This window comes from Nyctibius grandis, chromosome 5, assembly GCF_013368605.1.
Source record: "Nyctibius grandis isolate bNycGra1 chromosome 5, bNycGra1.pri, whole genome shotgun sequence".
In the NCBI taxonomy this organism is placed as follows: domain Eukaryota; kingdom Metazoa; phylum Chordata; class Aves; order Nyctibiiformes; family Nyctibiidae; genus Nyctibius; species Nyctibius grandis.
In genome coordinates, this window is record NC_090662.1 from 70,874,431 (window position 1) to 70,890,465 (window position 16,035).

Genomic DNA, 16,035 nt, shown 5'->3' on the forward strand with positions numbered 1-16,035 from the left:
GATTGTTTCTTCCTGATGGTGCTTCATATATGTATGTACAGCACAGAGCAGTGTGATACAGACCCCTCAGCTTGGATTGCAAAGGTAGACCTGTATCTTGAGAATTCGGGTAGGTCAGCCTGGCAGAGAACGGTGCTGCTGAGCTATGTCTGGTATCCACTTCATTTGTGCAGAGCGAACACGTATCTTTGGACAGCGCTAAATTGTACTTTGCAAATTTGCCCTTAAGGCCCTAGTCCTGTTATGTTAGAAGCTCTATAAACGAGAGAGTATTTTTCTCAAATAATGCAGGGTCTAAATATAACGCAAAGCACGCACTTGGGTGTAACAGATGGGGAAAAGCATGAGACAGTGAGATTATACTAGTCAACGTAAAAAGCATCAGTCACAGCATGACTGTGTTGGATTTTCTTTGGAATAAATATTGCCACATCCCCTAACACTCAGCAGTGCACGGAGGGCCTTCAAGGAAGATGCAGGAGTTGGAAAGTAAATCGCAACAGAGACCAGTTCAGACTCAGCTGGTGGTACTTGGAGCCTGCCACGGAGGTTTGGAGGGCTGAACTGCCTGTGCGTTTAACATGCAAACTGCATGAAAATTAAGAAATTGCAGCTTTTTCTTTCCCCTGCTGGAAACTTACTCATTTTTCTTGCTGTTTATTTAACCAAGTGGGGGGGTTTTGGAAGCAACTTTGCCCTGCCATGGTAGTTCTCTTCCTCTTCTAAAGCTCCCTGTGCTCTAAAACTAGGGTTTCTGGCGCTCCCCAAACTGAAATATGGGAAGTTTTAAAAAAAAAGAAAAGCAAAACCGTAGAAGAAAGCCCCTGTGGAACAGTTCTGCTTTCCTACAGACCAAGCATGTGGTGGAGGGCTGTTCAGATTATCACTTACACAAGGGCCTCATATCCCTGAAAATGTGATTCTGCTTGTGACTGCCTGTCACTGTTTTTCCCCAACAATCCTCTTTTTGTCAGATTTCCCATTGCTGCTGCCATCAAGGGGTTTGTTAGAGCCTTCAGAGTAGATTGTGGTTTGGAGAAAGTCTTAAGATGTGTGTTTGTCCTCTGCCCTAACAAATGTACCCACTTGTGTCGGCAGCTCGAGGGAGTGACTGATACAACTGGGTCTCATAAGGTGGCTGCTTTTTTTAAGTGCTGGCAGTGTCCATGAGGACATCTACCTCAGGCAGTGCAGGGATGAGCAGATCTACCCTTGCTCACCTTGGCCAAGCAAATGCCAGGACACAGAGCAGCTGATACAGGCTGTAGTGCGTCCAGGTTGCAACCTGCTGTGTCCGGGAGGGGCTGCCCCATGTCCTCAGGCCGGCCTGGGGCTGCTGTGGGTCTCAGTGCCATGGTGCAAGGCTCTGCAGGGCCATACTGGTGGTCTCTTTCTCTACAAATGATGTCAGGAGACATTTTCCAATTCAGCTGTTGCATCACACTGGATGTTGCCATTTGAAGCATGTAGGATTTTTATGATTCATCTATTATTATTTTTTTTTCCACCCATTTCAGGCATGTTCAGAACATGAGTGAGATAAAGACTGATGTGGGGAGAGCTCGAGCCTGGATAAGGCTTTCGCTGGAGAAGAAGCTTTTGTCTCAGCACCTGAAGCAGCTGCTTTCCAACCAGGCACTTGCCAAGTAAGCTGGCTGTTTTTCTCAAAGCTTCGCTTTCACATCTTCCCCAGTGGTGTGTTTCAAGGTGCTGTGCAAGCTCAGGGCGCAGCCAGGCGCACAGTTTGGGTACTGTGGTTTCCAGCTAGAAGTGACTGAAGGGCGGAGGGTAGCTGGGGGAGGAGGTACGGCGCACCCAGCAGCGCACAAGTCTGCTCATCTGCCTGGAAAAACAAATCACAATTTTCAGGAAGGAGGTGTTAGGTTTTGGCCAGATCAGTGCATTGATCCAAGCCACTCTGCAGCCCTGCAATCACTGTATCTTGTGCAAACGAAGCAGCAGAGGCAGGAATGCCCCTTTTCTCACAGCAGCCCTGCGTTATGTTGACTCAAGCCAAACACAGGACCCCATCCTGACTGCCCAGGGGCTGAGGTAGAGGCCAGCCCTCGCAGGCACTTAGCGGCTCCCCCAGCTTTGCCTCCTTTTGCAAGCACAGGCACTTAAGGATCTGCCTGTATAGATGTTCCCTGACTTCATTTTCTCAAAGCAATGCATATAGGAAAAAACCCCTTAAACCTTACGAAAACACCCTAGCTGTTGCATGCAGTTCTTAGCAGAGCTGGCTCTGTGATGTTACACATACGATTATGCCAGAAGCTACCAAATACTCAAATCTGCTAACGGGAAGAAAGAGGAGTAGCTGCAGATAGTCACCTCTTGGGTAATCAGCTGAAGGCATGGTGGCAGACCTGTCTTTTCCTGAAGTTTCATCTACATCTATTTACCTTAGCAGCTTTTCGTGAGTCTGCTGCCTTCAGACTGCAGGCAGTGTCACAAGCTCTGTGCTTTCTCAGAGCAGGTCCAGGTTAACTCCTGGTGTGCCTTTGCACCGCTTTGGGCAACTAGTGATGTACACTGGGTTTGCCGAAATGAAAGAGTGTCGAGAGGACCCTTGCTGCTGCTTGGTGCCTTCCATGGTTTGATGCCTTCTGGTTAGTTTTCTAAGGAAGATTAGGTTATTAGACAGGGCTATTCTACAGTGGGAAGATATGGGGAAGAAATGAGGTTGCTCTATGGTGGTTCAGGTCTGCTGTTGTGAGCAATGTTAGTTTATATCTCTGCTTTGTAGCAAAACTGATCCTTTAATGAAATGAACTCTGTAGCCTTGCAATGGTAGCGTGCAGCCAAGAGTGGTCTGTAAAACACGTGTAGCATAGCGGGTAAATGCACCCTATGGGTTTCTAGCAGCTTGTGTTAGCTGGGGAATCTCACTTTTCACACCTCCCATGAAGATCAACTCTCCATTTGGTGTTTTGAGATCCAAACGCCTTTTAAGATACATGGTTCTTTTTCAACAAGAAAGCAATGTATTTGTTTCTACCAGGAAACTTTACAAGCGTTATGCTTTCCTGCGCTGCGAAGAAGAACGGGAACAGTTTCTGTATCACTTGCTCTCACTCAATGCTGTGGATTACTTCTGCTTCACAAGCGTCTTCACCACAATCAGTGAGTTGGAGAATCGATTTTTTTTTTCCCCCTGAATAAAAATTAGTTGCTGTCATGATTCGTAAGAGGCAATGTTGCTGTTGCTGGTGTCTGAGTAGCTGAGCCCTTATCTGGAAACCTTGGTTGTTGCTGCCAGGCTCATGGGTGCTGGATGTTGCTCTGGGAAACCAGTTGGAAAGCCAAGGTTGTGTGGGAGTGCTCTGGAGAAAAGCATTGCACAAAGGAGAGTAATCAGCAGAGAGTGCCGCTGTAGCACTTGATTTTCCTCACCGAGTTGTATAGTCTCTTTCATCTTCCCTCCCAGACAAGTGCTCTACATCTTAATGCTTCTTTCTGGCCTTCGCTAAGTGTGCATCCTAACAGCCTGCTCTCTGCAGACTGAGAAAGAGATGGAAGTCTTGGAGGATGAAATACAAGGCACTTTATGCCCTCCTGTATATTTTAAAGCTCTTTTTGTCTCTCCTTAAATGCCCAGAAGATTCCCTCTCCCTTTCTCTCCTGTAAGTACAGCAGGGATTGGATTGAAATCTGAAAATGAATCTTTGTCTCTCTAGCACTGGGCAATGCGGAGAAGGCAGGACCAATGAGATGACCCAGTTGTTTGGATGCACCTTGGCAGCCCTTAGTCTTCATTTTCCTGCCTGTTCAGAGTGAAGTGAAGCAAGTTTTACATGGCTGTTGAAACAGGCACTCATGCTACTTTTTCTCCTCTTAAAGCAATAAATCCCCTCGGAACTAGCACAGCGCAAAGAGATTTATTCATCCTTAGTTACCTTATTTCTGCGGGGCATCCAGCTTGACAGCTTTCTCCTGTAGGACAAGCACTTGGAATCTGAGGGTATTTTTTTTGAGTGCACTATCATAGTATGGCACATACAAAAGTAAAAAAGTAAAAGCTTACCCAGTCAAAAAAGCAGCTTGTGAAACGTATGGAGAAAGAGTCTCGCAGTGCTAGCGTGCGGTACCTGAGTCAAATCCAAATGGGGGGGGGTGGGGGGGTGGCAGTCCTTGTCTTAAGCACGTATGGGTGGTGCAGATTTAAAAGCTATTATTAATATAATATAATTGTATCCTGGGCTGCATCAAAAGCAGCATGGCCAGCGGGTCGAGGGAGGTGATTCTGCCCCTTTACTCTGCTCTTGTGAGACCCCACCTGGAGTACTGCGTTCAGCTCTGGGGCACCCAACATAAGAAGGACATGGAGCTATTGAAACGAGTCCAGAGGAGGGCCATGAAGATGATCAGAGGGCTGGAGCACCTCTCCTATGAAGACAGGCTGAGAGACTTGGGGCTCTTCAGCCTGGAGAAAAGAAGTCTCCAGGGAGACCTTATAGCAGCCTTCCAGTACCTGAAGGAAAGCTGGAGAGGGACTTTTTAACAAGGGCAAGTAGTGAGAGGACGAGGGGTAACGGTTTTAAACTGAAAGAAGGGTAGATTTAGACTAGATATTAGGAAGAAATTCTTTACTGTGAGGGTGGTGAGACACTGGAACAGGTTGCTCAGAGAAGCTGTGGCTGCCCCCTCCCTGGCAGTGTTCAAGGCCAGGTTGGATGGGGCTTTGAGCAGCCTGGTCTAGTGGAAGGTGTCCCTGCCTGTGGCAGGGGGGTTGGAACTAGATGATCTTTAAGGTCCCTTCCAACCGAAACCATTCTATGATTCTATAATAATATAATCATTATTATTATTATTTGCTTATAATATATATTATTGCTTATATATAGCTATATATTGCTATATATATAATATATACTCCTATATATAATATATATATTGCTATATATATTGCTTATATTTTTATTTTTATATACTTTTAATATATATTTTATAAAACTGTAATAAATTATTGTTGTGTTTGTTTTTTTTTTTTTTTAATGGGGGGGATGTCCACAGAGACACCTCAGACATGAGCCTTTGGCTGTGCCCTTACCAGCAGCTCTGACGTTCCCTTCTCCCCTGTCACCCTCCCTGTGCCCCCTTTATCCTCTCAGCCAGCCTGGGCCGGCGGTGCCTTCCCGCAGATGGGCTTTCTCACCCCCTTCCTCGGCAGACCCCGGCCCGGCTCTGCGGCAAAGCGGCGGCGGCTGGTTGTGCCGCGGGGCTGCAGCACCACCGTGCGGCACCGCCGCCCGCCCCGGTGCGGGTGTACGGGTGGCTGCAAGGGAGCTGGCTGCCGGGGCCCTGCGTGAGAGGAGAGGCTCTGCCGGCGCGGCGAGGCACTCTGCGGTGTTGTCTCAGCCTCGACAGGGAGAACAGAGGAGGAGTTCTCCTTGTGAGGCTGCTGAGACATGGGACAAGAACTTACCTTGGAGGGAGAGGCGTGGTTTACTCCAAAAACTGTGTTTACTCTCAAGGGAAAGACAAAAAGTCAAGACTAACTTATTTCCCCCCCTCCCTTTTCTTAGTGATCCCTTATAGGTCAGTGATAATTCCCATCAAAAAACTAAGCAATGCAATAACCACATCAAACCCATGGATTTGTGTGTCAGGAGAACTAGGAGATACAGGCGTAATGCAGATTCCTAAAAACCACCTAGAAATGACATTTGAGGTGAGTACATGCTCTTTACATTTTACTTTTCAATTTGAAACATGCTTCCAAATCATATTAATTCGGTGAGGGTTTATTGGCTTAAGTTCACAGCATTTCAGATTCTGTCCAGGTGTTCAAGGTCCCTGTACATTCAAAATCAGGAAGACATTGCTGCCTGCCCCTCCTCCCCTAGATAAAAGTTTCCTGCGAGCACGCACCACTTTTCACCATAGGCTTCACTGCTGTCCCTGTCCCAGCCCAGGGCTCCTCTTTTCTCACCTAGCCAGTCTATTTCCACGTCTCATTCCCTTCCACGTCTCCTTGCCAGCTATCCTAATTTTCTCTTTCAGGACTCATTTCTCACTCCTCATTTCCCTTCCTAGTTTCTTTTCCTTTCTTTCAATTTGTCTTCCCACTTACCACCACCTGGGTCCCAAATTTCTTCTATTTCTTCTGGCCAGTCACAAACTTCTCCCACTCCAGCTCCTTGTCTGCCATTGCTTTCCTTCTGACCAGCCAGTCTAACAACTCCCGCCTTCTTCAACTTCCCAGCTTCATGTGCTACCCCCAGCAAACCGCAGAGCCACCATCCCCATTGAGCTCTTTTCTCTGTGCTTGCTGTGGTTTTCTTTTTCCGTTTGACTACCCAGCAGTCCCCTCTGCTTTCCCACCCATCAATTACAGGTTGGCTTGGTGCCACCCCAAAGCAGCTAGTAGCCGGAATTGCAGGGAAAGCCCCGTCAGGCTCCTGTAGCTCCAGGCTGTACCAGTAAGGAGTGATTTTGTAGGAAAATCTGCTACTAAAATTAAAGTTGCATCCATTGAACATATGCAGACTGATATTCAACAACAATAGTAAAAAAAAACACAAAAAACAAAAAAACAAACACCCTCTTGCCAAATATAGGTAGATTTTGACAGAGAGAGAGAGAGTATTTTCGTGATACAATGGCTGCCTCTCATTTGGATATTAGTATTTTGCAGGAAAGACCTGCAGGCTTCTAACAAGCAAAATAACATATTTAGACATTTCTAAGGAGCATACTAACACTGTTCTGGAATACTCCTTTGGCTGAAGCTTTCCTAAAGTATCAGCTTGGGTAGCCACCCACTATGGAAAATGTCAGCCCAAGCTGCTTGTTTGGCAGTATTAGAAGCAATGAAAACTAAGGTCTTGCAAGGGAAACGTGTTTAGGTGACGTTAGTAGATGTTGCTGCCAGCCCCACCTACAATTACGTATTGCACTGGAATTCAGTCCCTTGTTTTCCTTATTCTGACTCTTTGTGATGTTAAGAGTCTCACGGTAGTGATTTTTGTCTTGCCCAACAATAAGCAAATCAATCTTTGAAAATAATAAAGGATCTAGGGACTGCTTCATAGTGTACAGTGAGTCAACTGAAGGTCAGTATGCTCAAAATGCATTTTTTTTAAAAGCTATTTGTACTGAAGATCTATTTCCTCTAGAAAAGCCCACCTTTTTATTACCTTAGCTCAAAAATTTGTAATTAACACTTCTCAGAAGTATTCAGAGTGAGTGCTCACAACAAAGAATGTAATCTCTTCACAAGCTTTTAATTAAGTTTTATTTTAAGGTATTTTTTTTCTCCTGTGTTAAAATAATTATTCTGCTTTTCAAAACACTCTGCATGTTTGGTTGAAAAGACTTGCTGTATAAATCAAATGGAACTGAATAAAAACATACATTTGAGACCATATGTGTGCATGTGGTGGGGGTGTGTGTTGTCTGTTGTTTTTTAAATTGCGTAAAAACTGTTATTCATTTCAGTGCCAGAATTTAGGGAAGCTGACGACCGTTCAGATTGGTCATGACAACTCAGGGCTACTAGCCAAGTGGCTGGTTGATTGTGTCATGGTCAGAAATGAAATAACAGGACACACGTACAAGTAAGCAACAAGTTTTAATTTTTTTTTTTGTCTGAAATTGCTCCTTGTTAAATCTAGAGAAAGCAAGAAGGCATTTGTCTTATTGTCAGTTGATGGAGTACTGTGGGCTGATTTGGGTACCCAGGAGGGTTGGGTTGGTCTCCCCCACCTCTGGTTCTCTCATTTCAGAAGCCCTAGTTGAAGTCAAATAATCTGATAAATATTAAATGAGACTTGAATGTAGAATTTTCTTTGCATCTCTCTGAGACCAAACCACTCTCTATTATCTACCGGCAGTCCTGGTTAACTGGAGAAGTTCCAGCCGACTGGAAATTAGCAAATGTAATGCCCATCTACAAGAAGGGTCGGAAGGACGATCCAGGGAACTATAGGCCTGTCAGCCTGACCTCGGTGCCAGGCAAGGTGATGGAACAGATCATCCTGAGTGCCATTACACAGCACATGCAGGACAATCAGGGCATCGGGGCCAGCCAACATGGATTCATGAAAGGCAGGTCCTGCTCGACCAACCTGGTCTCCTTCTATGACAAAGTGACCCGCTTAGCAGATGAGGGCAGGGCTGTGGATGTAGTCTATCTAGACTTCAGTAAGGCATTCGACACTGTCTCCCACAGCATCCTCCTAGACAGACTGGCTGCCTGGGGCTTGGATGGGTGGACTCTTCGATGGGTTAAAAACTGGCTGGATGGCCGAGCCCAGAGAGTGGTGGTGAATGGGGCAAAGTCCAACTGGTGGCCGGTCACTAGCAGTGTTCCCCAGGGCTCAGTTCTGGGGCCGGTGCTGTTCAATATCAATATAGATGATCTAGACGTAGGGATTGAGTGCACCCTCAGCAAATTTGCAGATGACACCAAGCTGGGTGGGAGTGTCGATCTGCTGGAGGGTAGGAAGGCCCTACAGAGGGATTTGGACAGGTTAGATAGATGGGCCGAGACCAACGGCATGAGGTTCAACAAGAACAAGTGCCGGGTCTTACACTTCGGCCACAACAACCCCACTCAGAGCTACAGGCTGGGGGAAGAGTGGTTAGAAAGCGGCCTGGTGGAAAGAGACCTGGGGGTGCTGATCGACAGCTGGCTAAATATGAGCCATCAGTGTGCCCAGGCGGCCAAGAAGGCCAATGGCATCCTGGCCTCTATTAGGAATAGTGTAGCCAGCCGGTCTAGGGAAGTGATTGTCCCTCTCTACTCGGCACTGGGGAGGCCGCATCTTGAGTACTGTGTTCAGTTCTGGGCCCCGCACTTCAAGAAAGATGTTGAGGTGTTGGAGCGAGTCCAGAAGAGGGCAACCAAGCTGGTGAAGGGTCTGGAGGGTCTGACCTACGAGGAACTGCTGAGGGAGCTGGGGTTGTTTAGCCTGGAGAAGAGGAGGCTCCGAGGTGACCTTATTGCAGTCTACAACTACCTGAAGGGAGGTTGTAGTGAAGTGGGAGTCGGCCTCTTCTTCTTTGGTTTCTTTTTCTTTTAAAAAATACTCAAATGTCTGAGTACTGTAACAAATGTACAGAAACTCAGATTTCAAGAAAATAAAAGGTTTTGATGATTTCTTAATCTTCTATTGAGTACATACCTCTTATGTCGAAATGATCTCCTAACTCATCATTGGTTTTACAAAACATCTGGCTAAGCAGACTTAATTTTTTTTCTAAACGTGGAGTTGGAAAACTATAATTCAGAGAGGTGAGCTCCAGAGCTCAAGGTTGGCCACAGTGTATGGGGGAAAGTAGGAGGAAATGGGATACAAGGACTAGGGGTATGGACACATGCATGGATTTCATTAGGACTGTGGGTGGGGTCAAAAAAAATACAGCAATAAAACATGAGGTGAGGTTTGTATATGAGATGTCACAGCTTCAGCTGAGTGGGAACTCTTGTGTGGGGATTTCATTGTTAATCATCACAATATTTTTAAAGGCTGAATATCAGTTGTGGTTGCAAGTGAAAAATAACCTGGCAGAAATCAAGATGTGGTCCATCAAATATGTGTATAACACTTTTTGTTGTCCTGTGCTTTCTTGCAAGCTTGACATATTTCCCTTTTCCTAAGGATGGAGGGGAATGTATTTTTCTGGTTTGGTCCTATCAGTTGTGGTGCAGGGGACGCTGCCTGCCGAGTTCTGGTTTGTGAAAAGTTTCTGGCTACAGAGTATTCCCTGCCCATTAGCAGTGTTTATGGGTGCTAGCTGTTCCTGTAGCTTTGAGATCAAGCTAGACTACCTGTGTGACTGACCTGTGCTTGTGTTGGCTGTGCGGCAGGTTTCCCTGTGGGCGATGGCTGGGAAAGGGCGTTGACGATGGCAGTTTGGAGCGAATACTCATTGGAGAGCTGATGTCCTCCACGTCTGACGAAGAGCTGGGAAAGCAGTGCCGTACCCCACCCCAGCAGAAATCTCCTACCACAGCTCGACGACTGAGCATCACTTCCCTCACAGGGAAGAACACCAGTAAGTCCTTTCCTTTCTCCCCAGGGCCCTAGAGAAGGGGGCAGCAACTGCTGAGAAATAAAGCTCCCGTGAACAGGAGAGCTCTTACTGAAGCAAGGCTTGGTGCAGAGGAACAGCTGCAAGCTGATGAGTTTTTCCTGCCCCAGTTGTGTGTCTGCAGCTTGCTCTGTGACTGTACACGTTGCCTCTTTCAATGCCCCCTTTTGACAGCTGAGAGATAATAATCTCTTTCCTTAGAGCATGGAGATACGAGATGAGGGAGGAAGAGGCAGCAGAATTTGCAGTAGCTGATGCTGCTCAGCTTTCTGGCTCACTTTGCAGTCTGTGGGAAGACAGTCCTCTCTGAAGGGAAGTTCAGAGCCTGATGTGGATGCTGTGAACTGCCTTCTGGAGGAGCACATCTCCAGAGGGACCCAGGGGACATCAACTTCATGTCCCTAAAATTAGCTTTTATGAGTAACTGCACCTGGCTACAACGGGGCATGGGACTGTAAGGGCCACGTGAGGCATTCTCCACTAAAACATACAGATGACCACAGTGTAGATCCTATTCATAAATCTATCCAGCTCCTGTAAAATTAGAGGACGTGGCTCCTGAAATGTCAAGCAAGGAAAGATTAGCCTCCAAGAGTAATGCAGCATTTAAAAACCACCACAGGACCACTGCAGCGCTTCATATGTGGGAGTCCGTATTAGCTGGAGGAGTGGGCACCAGAGCTACTTGCAGAGCACTTCCTTAGGTCTGAGAACAGTAAGGCCCAATAATTCATTTGTCTCATGAGCTACGTGAGGCTCTGTGTTAGACCTGCCACAAAGACTCTGGAGGTCACCATGTACTAAAATGATACTGAATTACTTCATGCTTCCAAAATAACAATTGTAGGACATGGTAATAGCAACCTACATATGTCTGAAGAACTAGAAAGAACTCATAGAAGAACCATGAAAATGATTGAAGTCTGGAAAACATCTGCTTAAAATGAAGTTTTAAAAGTTCAGTCTGTTTTCATCAGAAAGTGAATGAGGGACCAGATAATTTTCTGCAGGTGCCTGCATCGGAAGATGAGATGGTAGCAGGTGGAGGCATAGCATGATCCAGTAGCAGAGGCATACAGCTAAACAGATTCAGAGCAGAAACATGGCATATGTTTTAACCCAGAAGATAACTTACTCTTGGAACCATTAATAAGGAATATTCTCTGCCTGTGGCCCCTCACACTGGTACAATGACTAGACGTGTGCCTAAAATAGATGCTTGTTTTGGCTCGATAAAACATTGTGGGTTCAAGGCAGGAATTAATGAGTGCTGGGTTTTCTGGCCTCTGTCACGTACAAGTGAGTCAAATGACTGGGCTACAACCTTTCAGCCCGTGTCTCTTTGTGTGAGGGTTGCTGTACTCTATGTGATGAGCAAGATGTGATTAACTCGAATAAAATATTTATCAAGCCAGATCCTTGGGGTGTGCATTTTATGTAGGGCAATTTATTTGACTGTTCCAGGGTTGCTCATCAGTTGTTTGTAATTAAGGCTCAGGTTTACCCAAGACAAATGATTGCCTGAACTCTGTTAAAGATACAGCATCATTCCTGCAGTTCAAGCTATGTCATCATGAGAATTTGATGAATGTTTTAAAGTTGGTGTCTGCAGCCAGTGTGTTTTCCATCATTTCACAGAGCCTAATGCAGGACAGATCCAAGAGGGAATTGGGGAAGCTGTGAACAATATTGTGAAACACTTTCACAAGCCAGAGAAAGAGGTACTTCCTACTTCTCATTACTTGCCTGGTATCTAAAAAGCATGTAAATATTTTTATAAACAGAAATGGAACTGAAGTACCAGTAGAGACTACTAACCTTTAGATTTGAAACTTCTGGCATAGAAACAAGGCAAGTTGTACTTACAGACTCTCCCTTTCCCACAGAGAGGGAGCCTTACCATTCTGTTGTGTGGAGAAAATGGTCTGGTAGCAGCACTGGAGCAGGTCTTCCACCATGGATTCAAATCAGCTCGCATTTTTCATAAGAATGTCTTCATCTGGGATTTCATAGGTAAGCTGGTATGTGATTTGGAGGCAGAAGGAGAAGAAAGATTAGGGCAAAATGACTACTCACACACAGACCTCGGATTCTCATCAGCTGGAGTGCCGTTTGTTCCTGCCTAGCACCTGCTCCGGGTTGCCTAAAGTCAATGAGAAACAAGATGGAAGACGAGAAATAAGAAACTGTATGTAAGGGATGAGTGTGAATCAGTGCAGAAATTTAAGAGCACTTCCAATTCTAGTCATTTATTCGTAGATGAATGTTCAAACAGCTGCTTTTCTACCCAGAAAGAAGGTAAGCTGGAGGTTGGGGTAGAATAGCAATCGATGTTAGGAGGACAGCTGGGAAAAGGCAGGGAGTGAAAGGTTTAGATTTTTAGTTGTTTATGAGAACTTTCCTAATCAATGCACAGGTCTTCTGGTGATGCTTATCTGTAGGCCTATGTTTTAATTTAATTTAATTTTATTTAATTTAAGACGTACTTAAAACATGCTCACAAGTTGAGATACTTAGCCTGAGGGTTAAGTGCTTACTCAGAAAAGGTGCAAAATCAAAGCTGATGGTATCACTTACAATGAAACCATTGACAGGTACTCTGGTGCGGCTCCTTGATGTTACCTAACTGTATTAGACATCAACCAGTCTGCTGACCACTGCGATGTAGCAGAGGTGGAGATCACCACCTACCCTATGGTCTTCAGGTGAAGAATCCATATCTAAACTGTGCAATAGCTCTCAGCAGGGTTTGTTTTTTTTTAAGGATTCCCTTGTGTAATTCTATGTCACAATGAAGTACTTCTGCTTACTGGGTTCTGATTTTCTCCCTACCACAGAGAAAGCTGTTGCTTATTTTGAAACCAGTGACCAGATTGGAGACAATGAGGAGGCCCTTTTGCTTCAGAGATCTTCATGCAAAACCTTCTGTCATTATGTGAATGCCATCAATACAGCTCCAAGGAACATTGGAAAGGACGGGAAATTCCAAATTCTGGTTTGCCTGGGGACAAGGTACCTAACTGGTCTTTGTTATATGTGTCCTCTTGCATTAGACTAGAAGAATATTTTTATACCGTTGTTACTACCTTTAGTTTTCCATTTTAAGACATATCATACCTATCTATTATCCACTACCTATTTCAGGCAGCTTTAATACTACATGAAAAATTGGAGCAAAGAAGCAGTAATGATACATGGCGAGTGTCTAAACTGCTAAAAACATTTTGAGCTTTTTTATAACTGTTAGATTGACAGTCATGTGTACAAAATCTGTCTTGAAACTGTATTTTTGATGAAGTGCTGGCTTTGGGAATACAGAGTTCCTTTGCAAGAGCTGGTGCATTTTTAAATCGTCATTGAATCACTTTGCCTATGAAAATGGGATGTCTGTTGTAATTTTGACAAAACTATTCTAGATTAATCTTTCTTTCCTAATAGGATGCTTTCTGTCTTGCACTTGGGGAGAGGTGGGAGGGAGCTTAGTTCTGTTTTGGAGGATGGAAGTTGGTATGTCTAGAAATAAGTACCATTTTTGTCTCGTCTGTCTGGATACATGCAAATCAGTTGGAAAACAGTCTCTGTTGTTTTTTCCTGAGTTTTACTTTCCTGTTCCTGATCTGAAAATGTTGCTGAATTCCTCCAAAGTCAGTTGTCTGATTCTGCTGATATCTTTCCATCTTCATTCCTATAGTATGTTCAAGTTATGTGTATTTTACTAATGAAATCAAGGGTTATGATTACACACGAAACTTTTATGTGCAAACAACATGCATAACCCACAAAAAGAGATTGCGTGTTTTGGGTTGTGCTCTTGGAGAAGAATTTCAGTTTGAGATCTGTTGTACTTGGTGCTAAAATAATTCCTTTCATCCCCTTTGCAGGGACCACTTGCTCTCTCAGTGGATCCCGTTGCTGGCAGAGTGCCCGCCCATCACAAGGATGTATGAGGAGAACGCTCTCCTACGGGACCGCATGACTGTCAACTCCCTTATCCGAGTCCTACAGACATTGCAAGATTTCAACATCGTCCTGGAAGGATCGCTCATTAAAGGAGTGGATGTTTAGCATGGCTTTGCTGAGAACTTCATTATTCCTTTCCCAAGCAAGCAAACCACAATTGGGAGACCTGTCAGGACTTGAACACAATGGTAGTGCACCACTGTAAGGCAAAGCTGCCGGTTGAAGCGGGAGTGGGAGAGCCCAGTTTGTGCCCGATGGGGACTGTCCTCTAAAGCTGCAGAAAGCTAAGATGCAGTATAGTAGTTTATTTGAAACAGAAATTTAGTATAAAATAGAGTATTTTCATGTGTTAGATGTGTGTAAATATGCTATCTTCTTTAAGAAATTATATTACTCTAAGAAATTTTTCTTAGACTGAATGTTCTTGTTCTGACTATGAGTAGCTTAAACCCAGGGGAAGGACCGGGGGGAGGGAAGGACCGAGGTGGGAAGGGATGCCGCTACTTGCTTGCAAGGAAGAAGCCAATCAATGTGTAAATACAGCGCAAACTCAGCAGGGCTTTTTTCAGGTATTGCAAATTAATACAGCAAGTATCCTTATGTAGCCGTTGTGATTGTCTCATTCTTGGAAATGTTGTAAGCATATGCTGTTTTACCCTACTGTACATGGTCTCCCTTCGTTTTTTTGTTTGTTTGAAGGCTCAACCCTTTCCATGCATGGAAGTTGTGAGTCATCTTTTTTTTTCTGTAAGGTCTTTTGTGTCTCCTCTGTTGATTTCCAAAAAGTGGGGACAAGTGCTGAAATGCCTAAACACTGGAGAGGAGGACTGCTGTCAGCCTCGAGCCTCACAGTATGAGAGACCTGTTTAAGCGGTGCTGCCGCAGCCTGAGATGGGAAATGATGGCTTGCTTGACTCACTCGGTGTGTCCCTTGCCTGTCTAGATGTTCTGATGATTCCCCCTCGCCCTCAGACAGTTTGTGTTGTGGATGACTTTTTTTTGGTTTTTTCCATGTTGAGGAATTTGGTTCATACCAAATTCTTGCTGTACTTGAGAAGAATCATTGCTGTAGGGCCACAAACGCAGATGTTGCTGTGCTACTGAACTGTATCGGCTGGTTTTGAAATGCTGACAGGTTATGAGTCTTCCTTTATCCCGCAGAATGAGTGTTACTAGGAAGCACAGGATCTTAAGATTACTTTTTTTTTAAATTATCCAGCTACAAAAAAAAGAGGAATGAAGCAAAAGGAGGGAAAAAAGGAATGAAGTAAAAGGAGGGGGAAAAAAAAATCTCGCTTTGGTATTTTGAGGCTCCTCTCTTACACTCTTTCCAGTTAATGTGTTAGTAATACAGCGTGTATATATAGGTACAGCTCTTGAAGAGGAACTGGGAGCAACTGAAATCCTGTAGGCTAAAAATTTAACAATAGATTACACTAAAATCATCTTGTGGATACCGTGCAGCAAATACGAAGTGTATTTTCCATTCTTATGGAGGGGAGTTGGAAGGATCTGAGGGCATAGTTAGTTTCATCTGGTTTTAGTTTTTGGAGGTTAGTTTAAATATAGGTGTTTGTTTTCACTTGTTTATTCCCTATGATCTTGGCCGTTTTGCCAGTGGATTTCTGTGGATGTCTCACTGTCAGCTGTGGCTTGGGAAAGGCCCCTAACTGTACTGTACGTGGTATTGCCTTGCACTGTGCTTTCACGTGGCATTAGGAGGGACTTGGAATGGTGGGCAGTAACAGGTCTCGGTATAGTGTGCATGTGGTGGAGAGAGGGATGAGAGCCAAGGAAAAGAAAGAGATAGAAAATTAGGGTTGGCTTCTCACCCTGCCTCTCATTAAGCTTCTCTACTTCCCTGTGGTCCTGCTGTTCAGTTCTTAAAACAGCACTCCACTTTATTGTGTCAAAGTTTCACGTCATATTCCCAGTCAGAAGAAAACTCATGTGACTTTGTTACATTAGAACGGAGAATTTTATGTTATAGAAGCTTTTTTTGTTTCTAAGAAAGAAGTAAAATAACACTGTCAG

The 16,035-nt window shown here is 44.7% G+C and overlaps 1 protein-coding gene across 1 annotated transcript in view; it reads left to right on the forward strand.

The window, feature by feature from the left end:
- The window catches only part of DENND5B (DENN domain containing 5B), a 123,708-nt gene extending 108,028 nt beyond the window's left edge, over window positions 1-15,680 (forward strand). Inside the window, exons 13-21 of the mRNA XM_068400547.1 lie at window positions 1,518-1,646; window positions 3,005-3,126; window positions 5,529-5,674; window positions 7,444-7,562; window positions 9,818-10,005; window positions 11,680-11,762; window positions 11,928-12,054; window positions 12,879-13,053; window positions 13,923-15,680. Of these exons, the coding sequence (XP_068256648.1) occupies window positions 1,518-1,646; window positions 3,005-3,126; window positions 5,529-5,674; window positions 7,444-7,562; window positions 9,818-10,005; window positions 11,680-11,762; window positions 11,928-12,054; window positions 12,879-13,053; window positions 13,923-14,106 (1,273 nt within the window). The 3' untranslated portion in view covers window positions 14,107-15,680. The remainder of the gene's footprint in view (window positions 1-1,517; window positions 1,647-3,004; window positions 3,127-5,528; window positions 5,675-7,443; window positions 7,563-9,817; window positions 10,006-11,679; window positions 11,763-11,927; window positions 12,055-12,878; window positions 13,054-13,922) is intronic.
- The last annotated feature ends 355 nt before the right edge of the window (window positions 15,681-16,035 follow it).